General features: G+C 42.4%; 3 protein-coding genes across 3 annotated transcripts; all 3 read right to left on the reverse strand.

Annotated features, from left to right (window-relative positions):
* Positions 1–1,359: 1,359 nt before the first annotated feature.
* On the reverse strand, positions 1,360–1,816 carry LOC136771917 (histone H2A). Its single transcript, XM_066724490.1, has one exon. The coding sequence runs from the start codon at positions 1,796–1,798 to the stop codon at positions 1,412–1,414; it is 387 nt and encodes a 128-aa protein (XP_066580587.1). The 5' UTR covers positions 1,799–1,816; the 3' UTR covers positions 1,360–1,411.
* A 4,383-nt stretch (positions 1,817–6,199) lies between these two features.
* Positions 6,200–8,173, reverse strand: LOC136771914 (uncharacterized). Its single transcript, XM_066724481.1, has 2 exons — positions 8,049–8,173; positions 6,200–7,543 (listed from the first exon to the last, which is right to left on the reverse strand). The coding sequence occupies exon 2, from the start codon at positions 7,531–7,533 to the stop codon at positions 6,256–6,258; it is 1,278 nt and encodes a 425-aa protein (XP_066580578.1). The 5' UTR covers positions 7,534–7,543; positions 8,049–8,173; the 3' UTR covers positions 6,200–6,255.
* A 5,088-nt stretch (positions 8,174–13,261) lies between these two features.
* On the reverse strand, positions 13,262–21,557 carry LOC136771913 (interferon-induced very large GTPase 1). Its single transcript, XM_066724480.1, has one exon. It carries the CDS (start codon positions 21,332–21,334, stop codon positions 13,832–13,834), a length of 7,503 nt encoding a protein of 2,500 aa, XP_066580577.1. The 5' UTR covers positions 21,335–21,557; the 3' UTR covers positions 13,262–13,831.
* Positions 21,558–22,162: the final 605 nt, after the last annotated feature.

The following is a 22,162-nucleotide window of genomic DNA, read 5'->3' on the forward strand; positions in this document are numbered from 1 at the left end:
GGGTAGCCATGTGATCACCGCTGCGTGTGGGCTGTGCTGCGCTTTCAGCAACATGTGACTACGTACAGTGTAAATAGCGTATATGCATGGGTGCAATCGTGTTTTTATTTATACTAATAATGATCATCATTAGATCCATTAAAGTCTGTTGACAGTCAGACATTTTTGTTTGTTTTTGTGTGTGTTACCCAAAGCAGGATTCCGCTGGTGCATGGTGTCGTTTAATTGAATGATTGTACACTGAGTTACTACAAAATGCGGCGAATGACTTACTAATCATCACAACTTGCACAAGAGACTCGATCTTCCCCTGTATCTTCCGCACACATTGCACTGAAGTACACGTTACAGCGTGTAAGACATTCAGCACGAAGTTGTAAATGAAATAATATTCATTACATCTATTGAAAAAGGAAGAAACAACTATGGTATTGAAAGCAAATGAAACACATGACGTTTCCCTGATTTCGATCTGTTTCCCGGCCGTGAAGGGCTGAGTTCAGTCCCCGGCTCAGGCTCTCACAGCCTCTGCGCAGCCGCACTGCTATCCTTCACTCTCAGGCACTGAAACGCCGCCTGTCCGGCACAGCAAAGCGCTGCGCGACGACATCCAGGGCATCACCAAGCCCGCCGTGCGCCGCCTGGCTCGCCGGTGGACAAGCGCATCTGCGGGCTGATCTAGCAGGAGACCCGAGGAGGGCTCGGTGTTCCTGGGGAAAGTGATCCGTGATGCCGCCACCTACACCCAGCACGCCGAGCGCAAGACCGCGGCGCCGCCAACCGAGCCTGATTCATCATGTGTGCATTGCAATCTAACATTGCACATGCGGGAAAGGATTTTATTTGCCAAAGATACTTAAATTATTCAATTACTGAACGGATTAAAGGGACGTTCAATTAAGTGTTAGTGAGGGGATTTATAATTGTTTTAATCTGTACCAGTAAACCAATAAGACTGTAGCCCTGCCTGTACGCGCGTTTATTCAGCTGTGGTGTGAGATTATTATTATTATTATTATTATTATTATTATTATTATTATTATGCTGAACTGACATCTTGTCTGCCCTGGTTAGCGATTACAGACTAAAATGTACGACTTCTGTATTTGTAATCTGTAGATTAGGTATTCTGTATTAACTATACATTTTCCAATACATGTAATTTTGACCTTATAATTATATTGTTTTGATCTGTACTGTATTTCACTTTTGTAATACTCGTATATTATGTAAGTTGCCCTGGCTAAAGGCTTCTGCTAATAAATACATAAAAATATTAAACCTTATCCCTAAACCATAAGGAGTAAATTAACTGAAGAAAATCCGAAAAACAGATCTTTGCATTTTACAGAAACTGTGCGTGGCTCTTAAAAGAGCCTTTGGTTTGCGGTCAGGTCAGTGCTGTGCGGATCTACTTGGCTTTGGCGGCCTTCTCGGTCTTCTTGGGCAGCAGCACGGCCTGGATGTTGGGCAGCACGCCGCCCTGGGCGATGGTCACGCCGCCCAGCAGCTTGTTCAGCTCCTCGTCGTTGCGGACGGCGAGCTGCAGGTGGCGGGGGATGATGCGGGTCTTCTTGTTGTCCCGGGCGGCGTTGCCCGCCAGCTCCAGGATCTCGGCGGTCAGGTACTCCAGCACAGCGGCCAGGTAGACCGGGGCTCCGGCACCGACCCGCTGGGCATAGTTTCCCTTCCGCAGCAGCCTGTGCACACGGCCGACTGGGAACTGCAGCCCGGCCCTGGAGGAGCGGGTCTTGGCCTTCGCTCTGGCTTTGCCGCTGGTCTTTCCTCTGCCGCTCATAGTTGCGCTCTTAATTAGATTATGTGGTACATAATTCACTTACACTGGCTTTTGAACATCCCTGTCTCTCCCTGATTGGTTGAGAAATGTGAAACCCTGTCATCCTATCAGGAAAGCTCAACATTATGCCATCATTACACTATTTATCCAATGAGAACAGTACGGAACACCACTAGTCTTTTATTGTTTTATCATTTGCAATAAAATGTATTTAGTTCAATACTGTTTTCATTGAGATTTCTTATACCCCATATATTTACAACATTTATTTTTGGGTTTTATTTACTACAATATATGTTTCTCACTTAAACAGCATTAAAACGAAAGTTGAAAATATAAGTTGCTTTACCTCCTGCTTTTAAATTAATTTTATAAAAACCTATTCCCTATACTCCACTAATGATGTATAAACCCCTTACAAAGCCTCTTTCGGAAATTTGGAAACGGGTGGCTAATTTATCACCTTTCCTCCAGCAGTCGAGTGCGCTTTCTTATCCAGCCGGTTTTCAATTAGGTCCTCTCCGTGTTGATGCTCATTGTTAGTGTCTATGTTTTTACAAAATGAAACCATCAAATTCGAGATCAGTTTCCATTTAGTTAACCTGCAAAATACAGATAGATCATGCTTGTATCCAATATTAATCTGCGGAGATTATGAAATTGCATTGTTTTTTACCACTTTACTGACCAGGTCAAATTCGGGTTATAGATCAGTGTTAATGAATGTTATATAATCCCATTATACTGTTTATTAGGTTTAGTATTTTACATTTACAAAGTAAAATCAATACAGCATTTTAATGCTTTAGATTAAAACAAAAATAAAATCAATTTCTAAAAACCATTTCTAAATTAATTAAGATACTAAAATAAATCATATTCAAAACAGTAAAAACTCAACATTAAATTGATGCATTTAAATAAAACATTAGTTTTTCCCAATTGTTTACACACATTTGCTGAATCTTTGACTAATTTCCCCCGAACTCTAAACACAAAACACAAAACCACAAACACAAAATGCAAAACTCTACAAATCTCTAGCAAAAGCAAACACTGCGTTCAAAACTCTTTTATCTCTTTCCAAAATGTTTTTTTGCATCAACATGACACACACACACATCATATGAATAGCTCTGTCTACCAACCAACAACACAATGATGTGCTCAACACAAAACACTACTATGAATATCCCATCAGAAGGTTTATGCCTTTTGCATTTTCATTGTTACACTGTAGCCGGTTGTAAAAGATTGTCACAGTAATGTATACCTACTCAGATATATATATAAACAAACACACACAAATGCAATACAGTAACAAAAACATCATCATTTATTTCCAAAATGAACACTTGTGTTTTGTATGTAACACTTTCCATACCCAACAGGAGAAAACCAGGAAAAAACATTCAGTAATGCATCCTCCATTGCCTGGAGAAGAGGCAAGCGTGTGAGGGGATGGCAGTCATACACCTTCCATCGCCATGCCAAAAAAACTAGACCTGTTTAATCCGGATTCAGTTGTGCTGTAATATACGGTCCAATGTAGACAAGCCCACCTGGTGAATGTTATTGAATATTGTGTTGTCTGCAGTTATGTGGTTCTGGATTTCTCATAGTCCACTGGTATTGTTTGCCACCACCATGTTCACAATAGCGGTCTCCTGTTCTGGTGTGAACAGCCGGTGTTGTCCACCATGGCCTGGCCGTCTCTCAGTTCTGCAGAAGATCCACAAATATGATATGATTGGTTACAGTAAGCTAAAATAACCTATTTTCTTTCAATATGAAATGACATTAGTGTAACATTGGCCACCAATCACTGAGTAACATAGGCCTACTGATATGTCAGACTGCAGTATAATACAGTATACATACATAAAGAGCATAGTGTAGATGGTAGGTAACCTACAGGTTCTCATTTCTGAATGTACGGATGATAGATGCAACCGTGTAGCGGCTCAGGTTTGGCTGAACTCTCTGCCCAGCCTCCCTCATACTCAATCCATGGTTGATCACATGGTCAACCAATGTGGCCCTGATCTCATCTGAGACAACTGTCCTTCCTCATCCTTGTCCTCACCCTCCTCTTCTTGTTCTTCCTCTTCCTCCTCTTACTCTCACTCCTTGACCTCTAGCTCTTGCTTCAACATTGACTTAAATTTTCCTCCAGAACAGGAGAGCTCATCTATGGCCTTTTCTAGTGCTAAAGCTCTGATTTCTAAGTGAACAATTTCTAATAGAACAAACTAGTGTTTACACCTGTGAGGAGTGGGTGTTGCCAATTGGTATATAGAGCTTGGCATTGTGATTGGCATTGCTTTCCAAAGGGACTACAGAGATTTTAATTGACGTTGACGGGCCAACCTGCCTCTATTACTTTAAATTTTGTAAATTATTCCCACAAACCACAGGTGGACTGGCCATCGGGCACTTGCCAGAAGGGCCGGACCATTTTTTAGTTTGGTGGTCCGTTCAACTCCCGTGTGGACCACAATTAGCCGGCACTATGGAAGCGTAGTAGTGCCACTTAGGGAGTTTTTGTTCTTTTATTTATTTTTTCTCTCAGAGGGGGCACGCTGGGGTATTATATTCTGAGAAAAAAATCTGAATAATCGTCTGAGATTAAAGTCAGAATATATGACATTAAAGTCATGTTCTTACATGATGAGGTACCACTGTAAAGTTAGCTTGACATCTGATATGAATTTGATATTCGTGCTACCCGACATAGCGCTTTCAAACCAACTTTCACATAAAGACAACCAATTATGAATTATTTCACAGCCTTTGTTTTACTCATCATAAGAATTTTTTTGAAAAATCACTTAGCCTGACACACATTAAATGGCTTTATCTCCCCTAACAGTTAATGTTCAAACCAATTATAATGTTAATAATTCCAATTGTGAAGTGTTTCACAATGTGAATCCTACAAATAATTTCTGGAAAACAGTATGCTATATATCATACCACACATGCACTCAGACAGCAATACTGTCTCTGCGCCAAGCCTGCAGCTCCGCACCATTCAAATCTGAGCTGTCAGCAGCTGTTTTATTATTTACCACCTGCTTGGCACGTGGAAAATACAGTGAGGGAAAAAATTATTTGATCCCCTGCTGATTTTGTACGTTTGCCCACTGACAAAGAAATGATCAGTCTATAATTTTAATGGTAGGTGTATTTTAACAGTGAGAGACAGAATAACAACATAAAAATCATTTCAAAAAAGTTATACATTGATTTGCATGTTAATGAGGGAAATAAGTATTTGACCCCTTCGACTTAGTACTTGGTGGCAAAACCCTTGTTGGCAATCACATAGGCAGCATTCCTCCTCCTCCAAACATGGCGAGTTGAGTTGATGCCAAAGAGCTCGATTTTGGTCTCATCTGACCACAAAACTTTCACCCAGTTCTCCTCTGAATCGTTCAGATGTTCATTGGCAAACTTCAGACGGGCCTGTACATGTGCTTTCTTGAGCAGGGGGACCTTGCGGGCGCTGCAGGATTTCAGTCCTTCACGGCGTAGTGTGTTACCAATTGTTTTCTTGGTGACTATGGTCCCAGCTGCCTTGAGATCATTAACAAGATCCTCCCGTGTAGTTCTGGGCTGATTCCTCACCGTTCTCATGATCTTTGAAACTCCACGAGGTGAGATCTTGCATGGAGCCCCAGACCGAGGGAGACTGACAGTTATTTTGTGTTTCTTCCATTTGCGAATAATTGCACCAACTGTTGTCACCTTCTCACCAAGCTGCTTGGCGATGGTCTTGTAGCCCATTCCAGCCTTGTGTAGGTCTACAATCTTGTCCCTGACATCCTTGGACAGCTCTTTGGTCTTGGCCATGGTGGAGAGTTTGGAATCTGATTGATTGATTGCTTCTGTGGACAGGTGTCTTTTATACAGGTAACGAGCTGAGATTAGGAGAGTCCCTTTAAGAGAGTGCTCCTAATCTCAACTCGTTACCTGTATAAAAGACACCTGGGAGCCAGAAATCTTGCTGATTGATAGGGGATCAAATACTTATTTCCCTCATTAACATGCAAATCAATTTATAACTTTTTTGAAATGCGTTTTTCTGGATTTTTTTGTTGTTATTCTTTCTCTCACTGTTAAAATACACCTACCATTAAAATTATAGACTGATCATTTCTTTGTCAGTGGGCAAACGTACAAAATCAGCAGGGGATCAAATACTTTTTTCCCTCACTGTACATGTGCATCAACTTTTGATCTTTGTTTCGATACCTTCAATCACCATGTGTAAACAACTGAGGACAACTGTACAAGGGATGCCCAGCCATGCTATACTTCCCACATGTGCATCTCCAATAATTTGGCTATATTCTGATCAATTCTCACAATTAAAAGAAAGGAAGAAGGTACAAGGTGTGCACAGAAAGAACAGAAAACTTTATTCACAAACACTCTGAAAACAGTTGACCAGCTCAACACTTCCAAGGTGTGGTTCGAACCAGCTCACCATAGCCCTTCCCCAGGTAGAAACGGGCCTGTACCCCCCAAGACATCCTCCCCCCCCAACATTTATCCTCCAGCACCAGGTAGGCTTCAAGATCCATGTCTTCCTCAAATTTGGTCACCCACTGGAAGTTGCGAAACTTTTTGGCATGGTCCAGCTCCTTCGAGTAGAAACCGACCCAGGCCTCATTCAATTTCTCTCGCCAGTTGGTGAAGGACCGGTGGATGTACATCCGTGCGCAGGCCAGACCATTCTGGACGTGCAACTGCAGGTATGCCCGGAAGCCTGGGATTTTCCTAGGGATCTCCCCGCAGGCCTCATCCAGTTCCTCCCCGCTGAGCAGGATGTGTGTCTTCTCCTTTAACAGGCGCACCTGCAACCCTGGGTTGACGTCCACCTTTGTAGGCTTGTCCCCCCTTACTCTGTCCACCTGATGCCAAGCCAGGGCACTGGTGTCACTTCTGCTGTCATCCTCAAACAAGCCCACCCATAGCTCCCCATTCGCCCAAGGGAGGTGGGCCCACACCATCCTGGCTTGCCCGTTGCTGTTAGTCTTCACCTCCAGGGTGGTGCCGCTGGAGAACAGCTCACTGCACTCCTTGTTGTCCTCTCTCTTGGTCTCGCAATGGCGGTGGTCGATGACGAGGGAGCTGGAGAACTCCTCGAAGCTGCAGGAGTGGATGTCCCGCAACAGGTTGGCACTGACCAAGTAGGCTCCGGTCAAGAAGGAGACGTCCACCAAGTAGACAGCTCCCACTGCCCAGCTGTCCGAGTTGAAGGTCACTAACAGACGTTCACAGTTGGCCTCCCGGTGCTCTGCAGCTGAGAGATGGTGACTCCTGACGTACAGGTAGTCCTGCTTGACCCACCAAGGCAAGGCCCGAGCACCCGGATGGTTCTGGGTGTCCAAGTCCCCCACTACATGATAGGAAAGGCTGCTGTTCAGGGCAGGCAGACGGCCATACCGATCGTCGTAGAGATGGAAACCGAACAGCCTCATCCTGGGGTCAAAAAGCATGGTCATGCTGCCGTCACCTCCGTGGTCAGTGTCACTGTTCACATCCAGGCTGATGGCGTGATGGGTGAACCAGTGCAGGAGTCTGAGACCGTGCCGAGGGAAGGAACGCCCGAAGCTTGTCTCATTCAGGTCTTGCAGAGTCTCCAGATTCCTTATCTCCCTGGCAACCGAGGACAAAGTCAGGGAGGCCAACAGTAGGCAGGCTAGAGAGATGCTGTGCTGAGACATGGTGTCAGGCCTGGGAAAGAGAGAAAAGGGAGGAAATGTCATCAAGAATTGGATATTGCTAATTTATTTTGTTACTTTGCAGGACTTTACATTTAACCTTTGTTTACTTTACTTTGTTACTTTTCTACAATTGCATTTCCTGGATTGTATCCATTTCAATCTCATTTATCCCCATTCCAATTATTTTTTTCTACAGGGTGTGTTTGTTGGGTTGTTTGTCTGTGGATGGTCTGAATGTTTAGTGAATGTTTTGGAATCCAGCTTCAGCTCAACACTTTATTTTTTTCTTTATTTATCTCCTGTTATATTCCCAGTACTTTTCTACCATTGCCAAGTCCCTTTCCACATATCAATTAACATCCCTTCTCTATCCTTAAACTATAGTATACTATGCAGTATTTCTTTCGTCCTATATTGTATACTTCACTTATTTAATGGTTTCTTTCCTATGCTATATTTTTTCCACTTCTGTCAAACTGAATCCCCACAATAAACTGCATTGTTTAAGAACTGACACATCTGATGTCCCTGCTGGAACCGGTGGGGGGGGCACAGTGATGGGGGGGAACCAGTCAAGGGGGGCAAGGATACCAGAGTGCCCCAGTTCCTGCCAAGGAGAAGCAGTAGAGAAGTAGTTAGACAGCTGTGTTTCATGTGCTCCAGCTGTTGTTTTGAAAACAAATTCTCATTTAACCTGAATCACCTTTCCAACTATTTGTTGATTTGGTCAGAGATGAAACCAGTAGCCTTGTGCCTGAAAATACCAATATATTACAAATATATGTAGCATTTAAGCTCACTGTGTAATTTGCAAATATAATATAAATATATGGGCTATGGACTAAAATTAACTGAAAATAAAGATTTGGTGTATGGAAAATATGAGAAATGCACATCATCGACCATTTCTGTGGTAATGTAGAGTCACACAGGAGTCGGAACCAAATCGACTAATTGAATTAATAAGCAGGCCATAAATCATGCTGGGGAGGAAGGATCATGAAGGTTGCAATATTTTTAGGCAGTATAAGCAACTCAGAAGTGTTGAATCCATGAAAATAATTGTGTCATAATAATTGGAACTGAGTCACAGAACTCCACTTCTCCTGGTTTCTCCCACATGGAGAGGAGTCCAAGACACCAGGGTGTAGTGTGAGCTGGTGGCAGACCCTGTTTACGAAAGCCTGATGAGCAATGTTGACAGTTCAAAGGACACGTGTATGTGTGTGTGTGTGTGTGTGTGTGTGTGAAAGAGAGAGAGACACAGAGAGAGAGAGTTAAAACAGTGTGTGTGGTCTGGGGTTTTGCAGTAAACTGACCTTGTGAAACTGATTGGTAGAATGTTTCTTAGCTACTAAATATCACACCACAGTGAGAAACTGTAATATGTTGGCACTAAATATGACATCACAGTAAATACATTTACAATATGTTGGTGTTTGTACAAGATTCTAAGCTTAAATTCACTCATCAAGAACAAAACACTTTCACACCAAATTTTGAAGGATGAATGAGAATTAATAGTAAACTCACTAACTAACTAATATAATTAATAAATAGTGATTTAGCTTTTCCTTTCCTACATTCTTTGGTGTTTATTACTACAACAACATCATATGCTACTACTACTATTACTACTACTACTACTACTACAATAAAGTACATTATAATATACAATCCAATTGTCTGGGGAACACTTCTCCTTCTCCTCCTCCTCTCCCTCCTACTAATACTACTACATTTCCTACTAACAACAAGAACACACTCACCAGTCTGTATGTGCCTGTGTTGCTCCTGGGTGTTGTGTCCCGGGAGTTTAGTGGTGCGCTCTGAAGCCCTGCTGCAGAAGGAGGGTCTCAGCACAGAGTGCACTGGGAGTTAAGCCAAAACACACCGAGCCGAGTCTAAGCTTTGCCCTGACAGTGTGCTGCAAACTGCAAACCTGTACAAACCTAGCGTGCTTTAAGTTATTGTCAGGAGACACTTCTTACTACATACTACAATCGGCAACTATATGGATGTGACAATGCACACAGTTTTATAAGGGATAAACAAACACTTCATATTGAGGTTGTAGTTAACCACAGACTGCTCGCTTGTTTTGCTTCATTCTTTCTTAGTCTCCCTGTCAATGTGTGTTCAGTCTGTGTCTATAGTCTAAATAAATATTAGTGAGCTGAGGCTTAAATTGAGTGGTTTGCACTTGTGATACATGTATACGTCAAATTTGGTTTGGTCTAGGCTTAGTTTCTGAATGTGTGTTTGTTGCATTCTATTACTCTGTAACCATTTTTATGTTTATGTTCTACCTTGTCATATTCTTCACTGTAGTCATAATATCTTACTTGTTACTGTACTACTGTACCATGCTGCCACTAACTAGTACATTATAGTAATGTGTATTCAATATAGTGTTTTTCAGTATGGTACTTACTACATATAAATGAAAACACAATCGGGAACAGTTTTATAAAGGTATAAACTATACAATGAAACTGTAATTGTATTGTGCCTGATATGTAATTTTGTACTGTATTTTTGTACTTTTGGTTTGCTCTTTTACCCTGTAAGTCACCCTGCATAAGGGCGTCTGCCAAGAAATAAATAATAAACTAACACTTTATGCTTCCTGTGTCACAGACTGCCAGCTTCTTGTATTTCATTATTTTTTAGTTACCCTGTTGATGCGTCTTCAGTATGTGTCTGTAGTCTAAATGAATATATCACATGATTTATGTGCATTTATTATACAATGTTACCAAATATGTGCTATGGTGTTTTATTGAGTTGTATTTGACTAAACTAAAAAATGAATAATTAATAAATTGAATATATTTTCAATTTTTTTCTATAATTGATCACAGTGATCAGTTTTCAGATTGGATGTTATGTTTGATCATGGAATCAAAGATAAATTATGCTCTAGAAACCTGCCATCAATCTGGTTTTGGCATGCGTTGGGTGTAGTATGAAAAAACAATTTATAATTAACAAAGTTACAATGGTGGAAAAAAGACCAAGAATGCACCCATCTGGTGGACAAAAGCATAAAAATAAAACTGAAGAAAAACAAGCAAGCTGAACAGTGGGCCACGCCTTGCAAGGGGGGTGCAGGAGTGTGTTATGTTCAAACAGTGAGAAACACGCCAGGCTTTATTTAACAAAACAAAATGCACTCTCCACTTGCTGTAAAACCCCACTTAACTCTCGAATGCCAAGGTAACCTATCAACCAAATAATGCAAACTGCAAATGGCAGTGTCGCACTGACATAACATTGCCCCCCCCCGTGAAAAGGTCAGGCATGATAGGAGGTAACAAAATCCCGCAGATGTCCAGGGCAGGACCGTGCCCGAACAGGCGGACTCAGTCCTTCCTGCAAAGAAGGCCCGGATAGAGATGAAGCTGCTGGGTGAGCTTGTGCCGCAGACAACATGGGGGGTAGGGCTGCTGGCGTCGGAGGCCCAGTAGTGACAGGGGCTGGGGCACTCCCAGCAGAAGTGTGGTCACTGGGGTTGGCCGGTGGTTGCGGTTAAGGTGCAGGCACCCTCCGAAGGTGAATACCATGCCAGCGGGAGCCATCCTCCCGTTGAAATGTGTCAGAGCAATGTCATCTAGGTAGACAGCCATCCCAGGAATTTCAGCAAAGATAGATGGCATTATTTTTTTAAAGCAACTTGGTGCAGAACTGAGACCAAACGGCATGCGCGTGTACCTGAACATGCCAGTGTGTGAGATGAATGTAGTGAGGTCCCTGCTTTTGGGGTGGAGGGATACTTGCAAATAATCCTGCTGAAGGTCAAGCTTGGAGAAGATCGTAGAAGTTGGTGGTGAGCTCCTCAGTGGTGGGGAGAGGGTATTTGTCTGCTATTACAGACTTATTCACCTCGCAGAGGTCAACGCAGACTCTCAGGCCACCCAACTTCTTCTGCTCAATGACAAGGTTGGAGATCCAGGGCGAGGCCTCAAAACAGCAAATGAGGGAATATCTTTTGGATGAATGGTGTTCCATCCCTCCAGTAGAGTTCAGAGACTTGTAGAATCTATGCCAGACTACATTAAACTGCACTGCATTGTGGAACACTGTACTAAACTGTATTGCCAACATACAGCTTATGATTGTATGTACTATGTGTTGTGAGGTTTTTGTAATCCACCTGTAATCAGTGGTGCAGTGGTGACACAACTCTAGGCCTGCTGTGCCTGGCTCACTGTACTGTTGTGTGTCTTGTCCGCAGACCCCGAGCCCCAGTCTGACATCAGCCTCCACAGCCAGGCTGTCTGGAAGGGCCCTGGCGAGGTCTGGGGAGACTGATGGAGTGTCTCCCTTTGAAAACTGCAATTTGCAGACAATTTACTTAACAAACAATCTAATATCTAAAGTAATTTGTTGTGATTCTTTTCTATGATGCTTTCCAGTAATATAGTCTTCACAGATCATTTAATATTATTTCAATGTTATATACCAAATCCTACACAGTATCGTAGATAGTATCAACTAGCACATGCTAATGTCTTTATACAATGTGCATTTCATCAAACAGTAGACATATTTTAACAGCTTTTCTTTGAAATGTCTAGCAATTAATCTATTCAAATATTTTTTTTTGTAAGAAATTGATAGTTTTAGGTTCATATTTTTTATATTACTATATATATACTACATATTTAAGACTTTTGCCTGCACCAAACCCCCCCGCCCCCCAACTCACCCACCAATTCTCATCTTCTGCTCTCCAGTAACTTTGTAAAAAAAAAAAAATTGAATCAGTAAACACTATCACTCTACAGAACACTACTATATTTTCCTTGGCAAATAACCTCCCCTCCCCATATATAATTGTTATTTTTATTATTTACCAGCCCATTTCCTTACCCAGATGACCAAAACAGTGATTGTTGAGACTGCAAATCCAATCAAGACCGACAAGCAACACAGCCTGGCCCAAGATTTGATTAGAACAGGGCAATCTAATAATATGCTGATTTAGGACTACAATGACAAATGACGGTGAAAAATGGCAATGCGCAGAGAATCTTCCTCACTTACAGGAAGACGTGGTGCATTTGACCAGTAATGAAAAGGAAAGGCATCCGATTAAAGGGCTGTAAGTCCTCACTGCTGATTGGCTATGGAACATTCCACTGCATGAGAAATGGAAATTTGAGGGTTCCACCATTGGAGGCAATGGGATTTTTTATATTTTTTACTATAAATCAATTAATTATTGATCATAGCCATACAAAAAACTCAGGAAATATAACTGGTATGATGAATGGATAACAATTATAATCTACTTTTAATTTTTCATTATTTTATTTAATTTTTTGTATTTGACCACAAGATGGGGCAAAATATATTAATTTCAATACAATTCTAAATAGCTGTTAAAGGCCTTGGCTCCATCAAGGAGCCTGATTCCATGGGTTTTGATAGTCATGCATTCATTCATCATACCAGTTAACCCTTTTATGCATGAAAGTTGAAACCACATATATCACAATACCACAATATCTTAAATATATATGTTTCTTCTGAGTTTGCTTCATACACTTCAATTTAGCATTATTACACCCTTTGATGATGTGAATTTGTCAGATTGTATCATTAGGAGTGAAAGTGGTTCAATACACTTTTTATATGGTGTTCGGTTGACACCATTGTATCATATGGTTGATGGGGAGAGAATTAAGGTTGTGGAATTGTGGGAGAGAGCAGCCAGACATGATGACATTTAAATTTTGTTTATTGTTAGGAAAAACAATTCAAACACAAATCATTTAAATCGTTAAAATGAACACAAAGATAAAGTGGGCAGTGCAGGCGAGAGGAGGCGGTGAGGATATAAGAAACACCTGCACTGCTCTGGAAGTGGTCACCCCTTCACTGGTGACAGGGAGCTTTTAAACAGTCTAAATTTTAATTATCCAATTCCTCCACTTTGCAATGCACAGTTACTAGACAGGGAGAACACATAAAAAGGTGTAAAGTGATCATGTGAATATAATTAAGGTAATCAAAATAAAAGTGAAAAACATGCAGTGGGCTAAGACCGCTATATATGTATATATATATATAATTTTCCAAATACAGGTTTTCTATTTTCTATGGACATGTGTATGTGTGTGTGTGTGTGTGTGTGTGTGTGTGTGTATAAATCATTATGAAATAATTTGAAAATGCCGGAGGCATTGTAGTGTACTTTCCACACTGTTATCTTCCTCTCTTTCATTCTATTTCACTTCCAGGAAGGGAGCCATTGAACAAGAACTTCTCATCCCTGGTGAGATATAGGTGACTATTGCAGCTCCTGCAGCACGGCTTGCTTTGTGATGGTTTTCCAGCTCTCTGGGATTTCCCCCGGGCCTGTAAACTTCTTTCCAGTTTTCTTCTCCATCTCCTCCTGCCATGTGCAGATGATCCATTTCCAGTACAGCTTCTCAGAGTGGTCTGGAGTGATGCTCCATGTGCTGTAGGGTGGACCGGCTTCTTTGTACTTTTTCCAAGGAACAGTTCTAACATCACCATGGTGAGGATAGAATGACCGGTCACTACTGACTGATGTGGTGCAGAACTCGATACAAATATGCTCAGTATTGTGATAATACCATCTAGCAAGAGCCATGGGGCGATGGAACTGGATGCTGTGATCAGTGTCATGGCCGGGGATGGTGTTGGTGCAGATGGCTTTGCAGAAGGGGCATTGCTCCCAGCACCCACTGAGCTGCTGAGTCAGGATGTCATCCGGTTTCTTGCGGAATTGTGACCGATCTGTTGTTTTGTCTTTGAAACCTTCTTTCAGTTCATGTGCCATAACTGCCAGGTTCTCCTGCATTGTGTTTTTGAAGAAATGCAGGTCGCTGATGTCTTCGGCCTCAATGCTTCTTAGGTCGTCTCTTGACAGAACTATGTGTCCCCCGATGTCTGCACAAAATTTATTCAGCCACATCGAGGCATTGCCTTGATTCACTTGTACCACGGCAGTTACTTCATTGCTGGTGGAGCAGACGGTCTTAATTAAAGACTCAAGGCTTTCCTTCAGTAACCTCACAAGACTATCTCCACATTTGCAGTACTTTGCCACGTGCTGCCTAATAAATCTTACAAAGTAACGCTTTGGATGGTTAATGTATTCCATGTAGGAGTTAAAGTTGCCCACCTCAGCAAGGTGTCTCAGGATGTGATTCTCCAGGTTGGATCTGTTGCCACTGAAAGCTGGGTAGTTTGACCTCATCTCCTCTGTGATCCTGATGCTGGCCTTATCATACACTGCCTGCTGGATGGCTGGTTTCAGCTTAGTGCACAGAAAGTCTGCAAAGAATGTGGTGGATGTAATTCCTTGACAGAAACTTTCAAACATCTTGACATACTCAGATCTTTTGCTAAATAGGTAGGCCAGGGGATCATTCGCTTTCCTGAATGCCTTACGCATGTCCTTGAACTTCTCCATAGATGATCTACAGAGGTAGATGGAAAGTTCCACTCTGTAGTCATCTGTGATCCTGAAGTGCTTCACAGATTGTCCAAACTCATCAATGTGCTCCTTGATCTCATCCAACATTCCGTAGATGTAACTCTGACTGAAGTCAAGCTTTTCCTCTTTCTTTCGCTCGATATAAGTGTTCACGGTTTGTGTGATGTCCTCTGTTAGCTCATCTACAGACACTCGATCTTTGTAAGTGAATCTTTGCGTTAATAAAACCATTTTTGATTGTTTCGAAATGTGTGTCTTTTCATTAAACAAGAATCTTTCGCTTTTTTTCATCACTTTAGCGATTAGATCCACGTGCTTTTTGAAACAATCAAGGAGGATGGTGTCCACTACAGCTTCTATATCTTCCTCATTCTTTGGCACATGCAAAGCAGAAATTTCATCACTCCATTCTACCCACAGTTTCTGGAAAGCCTTTTTAATGTCCATTTTATTAGATGCCTTCCCTTTTAGTTCAGTTGCCAGAGCTTTACTCCTAGTGAGCAGCTGAGCCTCATATTTGGATTTCTTCTGGTCCAACTCAAACTGACTTTTCTTGAATCTGATGAGCTCCACACACATGTCATGAGTTTCCATAGTGAGGTCATGTTTCACCATTTCCAGCCTCTTCTCTGTATTGGCCCTCCATTGGATCAGTAATCCGGAGTGCTTCTCCTCACTGAAATACTTCTCTATTTCAGTGGTAATTTTGCGGTACGTCTCATCAAATGCTTGCATGTGGTTTAACGCACGGATGTCCTGTATTATATTATTCATGATTTGGTTGCGCAGTCTGTTTTGAACTTCTATGGCACATTTTCTCAACTGCCAAGTCCATGTTCCATAAGCCTTTTCTAAATTGCTGTACACCACCATCTCCAAGGTGTTCTTGAAGCTAAACACAAAGTTTTCGCCCAACAGTGAGTTCCACAAGTCCTCTGTTCTGGACTTAAACTCAGTCAGTGTAGAAAACCTACAGTTTGGACGCCACTTTGCAATGGAGAGCATCTTGGTCTTTAGTTCCTGGACGTTCTGGCTGTAGGAGGGGTTCGGAGGAGCCATTGGAGGGTCTCCCTCTAGAAGATTCTTGAAGTAGAACACCTGAGATTCGACATCAAAATGGATTATGTCACTGAAGGCAGCCACATCACAGTGCTCCTCTTTCGCGGCGATCTGAGTCATTTCGTCCAGTCTCTCCTGCAGTCGCCTCCTGCCTTCCATGTTCTTCTCCCCAGCAGACGTTTCTGCTACATTCTGGTGCACAAAAATGCAGCTGGGGTTCAGCTTCACTCTCTTCATTCTCATGAAAGCCTGGACGCAGATCTGAAGGATGTCCTGCATCTCAGAGGGATTCTCTCCCATGATGTTGATCAAAGTCATGTCCCCTATCCCGATGATGAAGGTGGCCAGCTCATTGTCGTGACTCAGGAGAGATTTGTTACTGAGCTCTGGAGACCGAAGCCCCTCGGTGTCCACTATGAGGACATAGTCGTACTGCAACTGCTCTCTGACCTCTTCATCCACTCTCACTAACTGCATGAACGCTCCCCGGGTGCATCTCCCTGCACTCACTGTGAACTGAAGCCCAAACATGGTGTTCAGCAGCGTGGACTTGCCAGAGCTTTGGATGCCAAGAACAGAAAGGACAAACACTCTTTTATTGCCATTTTTTTCAATGAGTTTGTCCAGCACAGCTCCGATCCACTCCAGGGGCACATGGGCAGCATCTCCATCCATAAGCTCCAGAGGGTATCCTGAGATCAGCATTTCAGCTCCTATGTCCGGAAGACAGTGAACATAGTCTTGGGTCTTTGGTATTCTCTCTCGATTGTCCAGCTGCGCTTCATAGATCTGCCCCATTTCCCTAAAAAAATGTTGAATCCCTAAAGTGGCTGCATTGAGCTCCTCAGATATTAGATCTAACTCTTTCTGCAGTCTGAATTCAACACCTCTCTTTATGGTGTTTTTGTTCTTTCTCATCCCGGTCCATTGTGTGTGATATTTTTCCTCCAGTTTCAACAGGGTTTCTGTGGTCAAATCATCCAGATAAGTCCTTAGCCACTGTAGCATGAACATTTTAGTGTCCCTGGAAAGCGATGAGGAGCCCAAACACTCCAGGAAAGATCTCATGAGACCGTTAAGAGGGAAAGCTTTCTTCAACTGTTCACTCCGGATCACCTTTTTCTCTTTTTTAATTTCACACAGCTGCTGCTCAATGCTCTTGCTCGCATTGCCCTTCAGTCTGTACTGCTCCTTGTTTTTGGTGCACCAGTCATACCAAAGCTTGCCCTGCAAAGGCAAAAGTCTTTCCTTCACGGCTGTCAGATTCTCCTCCTTTATCCAACGGAGTACAGCACTGGCTATCGCATTGCCTTCCATGCATTTTTCATTGTTTTCATCTATGTCAAACCTAAGTCTCCGTGCCGTAGATAGGAATTCACTGAGACTGGAAGTGTTAGACTGTTCTGTGACAAAGCACTTGATGTTGGAAATTATTCTATCAACCAATTCAGCTTCATTCTTGTTTCTGACTGCCAGTTTCACCTTGTTTGGGTTTTTCCCACGGCTGACTATGCTGTTGTCATCAAAGAGGAAGATCACTGGAGCAGGTGACTTCAATAGAGCCTCTGAGGTCTTCCTGGCAGCTTCATTTAGAGACCCTGAAATCAGAACCACACTGACAGCACTGACCTCCTGCAGAAACTCAACCTGTGCTGGGAGTTGGCTAGCATCACCATGAAGATTGGTGAAGGACAAGCAATTATCAAAGATGTCATCCTCCTTGCCTCCAGGACAATACCAGGCAATCTCCACAACACCGTCCATGAGCAGGCAGTGTGCAGTGCTGCCTCTGCAGTGACGGTGGAAGAAGATGTTGTGCTTCTGCTTGCTAATGACACTATTCAGGATCTGGGATTTGGAGGCTGAACAGTTTCCCAGCCTTAAGAAGGACACTGTTGGCACACTGGTGTTGAACACATGGCTGTTCTTGCATTTGATGAAGCCGTCCTTCTCCGAGAGATCTTTACAGCCCCAGGTCTTCTTCACCTGCCTAAGAGCCCAGAGAGGAAATTCAATTGTATCACTGCATGGTTGGGGTATTAACAGAGGCAAGGCATACTGACAGGTTGTATATTTAAGAAGGAGGTACTGCCTCAGAAAGTCATCTGCGCAGTGGAACACAGCCATGTGGATATCCATGGGGTGAATGTGTGTCAGCTGGTCTTCAGTCTCCTCACAGGTCTGTCTGGTCTCATTACTGAAAAAGTCTTCATCTTCACTGTCTACATCACCAGCCCCAGCTGAGGGGCCCTGCTCTTCTACATGTGTTGTTTTCCTGTCTTCTTTCCAAACTACGGTCCTCGCCCTGTAGTCCAGCATCATAAGTTTGTACAGGTAATGAAAGGGAAGCTCTTCCTCTGTGATGGGATGATTCATCTGCAACGACAGCTTATCAATTACAAGAATGTCTGTTTTTCTCAATTTTTGGGGATAATATTTTAGGAGACCCAGTCTGACAAGCAGATTCTTGAAAGCGGAGTGGGTCCTGTTAATCTTTCTTTCCACCGTTTTCCTCACTTTGGTTCCAGTACCTTCACCAGTTTTAATTGGCTTGGTGAGTTTTTCCCCTTCACCCAAAGAGTCAGTTGCTGGAACAGGGACAAACTGGTGTTTTTGCTCATTTTCTAGATTATTATGGGACAAGGATGACTCAAGGCATTCCTTAACAGGTTCACACTTCTGATACACTGATTTTAATTCTTCTTCCACAGTTCCCCAGTCTGTCGATGACTTTTTACAGCTTTCCAGTATTGCAGTAATTTCACTTGAAATGTTGTTCTCTACTTCAACCATAGAATTAGTGTCTGGAACAGAGGCAAACTGGTGTTCTTGTACATTTTCTAGATTAATATGAGACACGGACTTCTCAAAGTGTTCCTTAACAGGTTCACACTTCTCATACACTGATTTTAATTCTTTCTCAGCAGTTTCCCAGTCTATCGATATCTTTTGACAGCATCCCAGTATTGCAGAGATTTCACTTGAAATGCTGTCTCCTGTGCACATTTTAAATAAATCTAAACGTTTCTGTTTGTCTTCAGAGGAAACAGGGCCACTGTCTTTGGCTGTTGTCAAGGTCTGCACTAAAGTGTAGGCTTGTGCTTTGGACACACTTTGTTGGTTCAAATTGCAGTATCTCTCATAGGATTGAAGCATCTGTTTCTCCATGAAATCAATATCTTTCCAGCTTAATAGATGACTGAACATGTTTCCTTTGATTCTGTATCCGGTAGCACTCACAACTGAGAGCATAAGAATCTCAGCCTCATACTGTTGTTTCATTCTCAGCATCTGACGAAGATGATTGATTGACAGTGTGATCAGAGCAGTGGCTTCAATCTGTGTCTCCTGCTCAGTCTCAGAAGCAGATGATTTTATGCGTTCCTTTTCCTTTCTCAGAATTGTGATCAGCTCAGGAACATCTTGAGCAAAGACATTCCCCCGCATGTTTCTCTCCGAGGCATAGGCCCACCTGATCACACAGAGCATTTTGGGAAAGTCAACTGCAGCAAATGGATCAGGCTCCAGAAGTTTGCGTATCAGCTTTTTGATTTCATTGGACTCCTCCTCTGAACAGTACATGCATTCTTCCATGGTTTTCACAAGGCAGCTTTGAAGGCTGCAGTCCAAAAAGTATGTGTTAAACCATATGTGGTGATTCCCAGTGTCCCTGTACAGTCTTCTCTTTATATCCAGCAGTGAGGTTAGGTGTGCCACACAGCTGGACTGGTCCCGCTCACAGAATGTTGCCACCAGAATCCTCTCCCGAAGCTCTCCTGCTGTTTCTTCCTGCCTCTTCTCTTCTGTCCTCATATGCTGAGTTGCTCCTGCTGTTTTGTCCCGTATTCTTATCCATTCATTTCCTATGCCCTTGCCAGTGTTTTTTGACTGGGATGGCCTCTTCCCTTTAGCTGGAGGCTCAGGTTCTGTGACAGACATGGACTGATATTTTGGTTGGTCTACCTGTACATTAGGGGACAAGGACTGCTCAGGAGGTTCTTTAAGAGATTCACATTTCTGTCTCTTCTCTTCTGTACATTGCTCTGTGAGGATTTCATAGGTGTGTTTGAGAGTGCTCTTCAATTTGACAGCATCTTTAAAGTCCCTCCTGTGATTAGACAGAACTATGTCCCACACAGGTATCAGAGATGATCCTCTGTCAGTGAGACTCCAAGTTCTGCGACTGGAAACAAGAAGGGACTTCCAGTGCAGGTGACTCTCCATGTTGGCTGGACCTCCAGTGTGACTGGCAGAGATCTTCACTTTAATGAGAGAGTTGTTGTCAATTTTAGTAAGTTGTCGGTTCAGCTGCATCAAGGCTTTTTCAATGTCAGCACCAATATAGGTGTCCAAGGCTTCAGTAATCAGACTCCTCATCTCTGTGAGCTTTGTGCTCTGGAAGCCCTCAGCAGAAGCTTTCCACCAGAACACCCCTCCAAAGTGCAGAGGACCCTGGTTAACATGCGAACCAAACCTCTCAAAAAAAACTTTCACTCTGTTGGTCAAGATGGCAGGGGTATCCCTCCTGTTGGACAAAAGACTCTCAGTCACCTGAAGCTCTTGTAAAGCACTGTGGGACAGCCTGAGTTGCAGCTTTTCAATGGAGCTGGTGGCCTGCGGTACGTAATGGTACTTCGTCACCCACACGCTGGTCTGTGCAGATACTGACTTCAACATTTCCCTGAGTTCTGAAGAGCTGTGATCTTCAGTGGTGTCCACCTGTTCCCCAGCTTCTGCACCCCCATCGGAGGGGCAGCTCAAGCTGAAACCCACCTTCTCCACGAGAGCCTGGAAGGCAGTCTGGGAAGAGCAGGACAGAAACTCCTTTTGCCTGAAGGTGGAGTTTTGCTCTGGATCCCCCAGTGAGAAAGACTCAGGTACCTCAATGAGCTGCTCCCTGCTCTCCAGCATGTCCACCAGATGCCCTGTGTAGTAGATTCCCTGTAGAGCCAACCCCCCTGATGCAGTTCTCAACACCTCTTTGTCGGAAACCTTATCAGACAGAGCATGATAAAACGCCAGTGGTTTTTGCATGATTTCTTGTGCTACTTTTGAACGGCCAGGACAGCCATGGGTCTCCTTGCCAGTTTTCCCATCACACTCTCTCTCCCTCTCCATGGTCTTTCTATTGGTAGTGCTCTGTAACCCTTCATATGTTCTTATGATCTGGTGTGTTTTGCCTCCCGAGAGCCTTGCCTCCAGTTCAAGCACTAAAGGCGTTTTTGGTGTTGGTTTCTTTAACTCTGTATGATTAGTTTCCTGCTGCATCTTTTAGCACATATTCTCCACAGCTTTCCAAGAACTTGCTTCACAGCTAAGACTCAGACAAGTTTTTAGCTAGTCAGGTTAACAAATTGTCTTGTTAACAGACAAGTTTTGTAAATGCAACCCTGCTACACCAGTTGCCAGTGAACTATTCCAAAGCCCAGACATCCATATTCTTAAACTTTTGTTTTCTTTTTACCTCTGGATTCACCACCTTCCCTGATTATTTCCTGCAAAAAAAAAAAAATGTACAATTTGTTTACTGCTCTATGTCCATCTTATAAGAGACTAGCTTAGCTGAAGAGAACTTGTACATTATAATAATAATCTTCAATGTATATTTTTTTAATGAGAATCATAATCACAATCATAATAATTGGAAATAGAAATAACAGACCCCGTTCCAAAACTACAAAACAAAAATAAAATATTATTATTATTATTATTATTATTATTATTAGTAGTAGTAGTAGTAGTAGTAGTAGTAGTAGTAGTAGTAGTAATAATAATAATAATAATAATAATAATAATAATAATAATAATAATAATAATGTTTTATGTATTATTTGATAAGGTTTCTTTATCCAAGATGACTCGCATGCAGACATGAAGGTTTAATAAAGATTTCTTAGCAAACATTCATTTTTACAAATAAAGTAAAATATCGGCTAATTTTTCCAGTTAAACAAATAACGTCGTGGAAATGTTGTTATAAATCAACCATTACACATTTAAAATTAATCACAGAAATAATAACAAATTATGGAGGACTATGCCAAAATAAACACATGTTGAAAATAATAAATAAATGCACAGATAAATGTTTAAATA

Source organism: Amia ocellicauda, chromosome 15, assembly GCF_036373705.1.
Source record: "Amia ocellicauda isolate fAmiCal2 chromosome 15, fAmiCal2.hap1, whole genome shotgun sequence".
NCBI classification, from domain to species: Eukaryota; Metazoa; Chordata; class Actinopteri; order Amiiformes; family Amiidae; genus Amia; species Amia ocellicauda.

Bases quoted from the DNA above. Each gene is read 5' to 3' on its own strand.
- LOC136771917 (XM_066724490.1), bottom strand. From the start codon at position 1,798: ATGAGCGGCAGAGGAAAGACCAGCGGCAAAGCCAGAGCGAAGGCCAAG.
- LOC136771914 (XM_066724481.1), bottom strand. From the start codon at position 7,533: ATGTCTCAGCACAGCATCTCTCTAGCCTGCCTACTGTTGGCCTCCCTG.
- LOC136771913 (XM_066724480.1), bottom strand. From the start codon at position 21,334: ATGCAGCAGGAAACTAATCATACAGAGTTAAAGAAACCAACACCAAAA.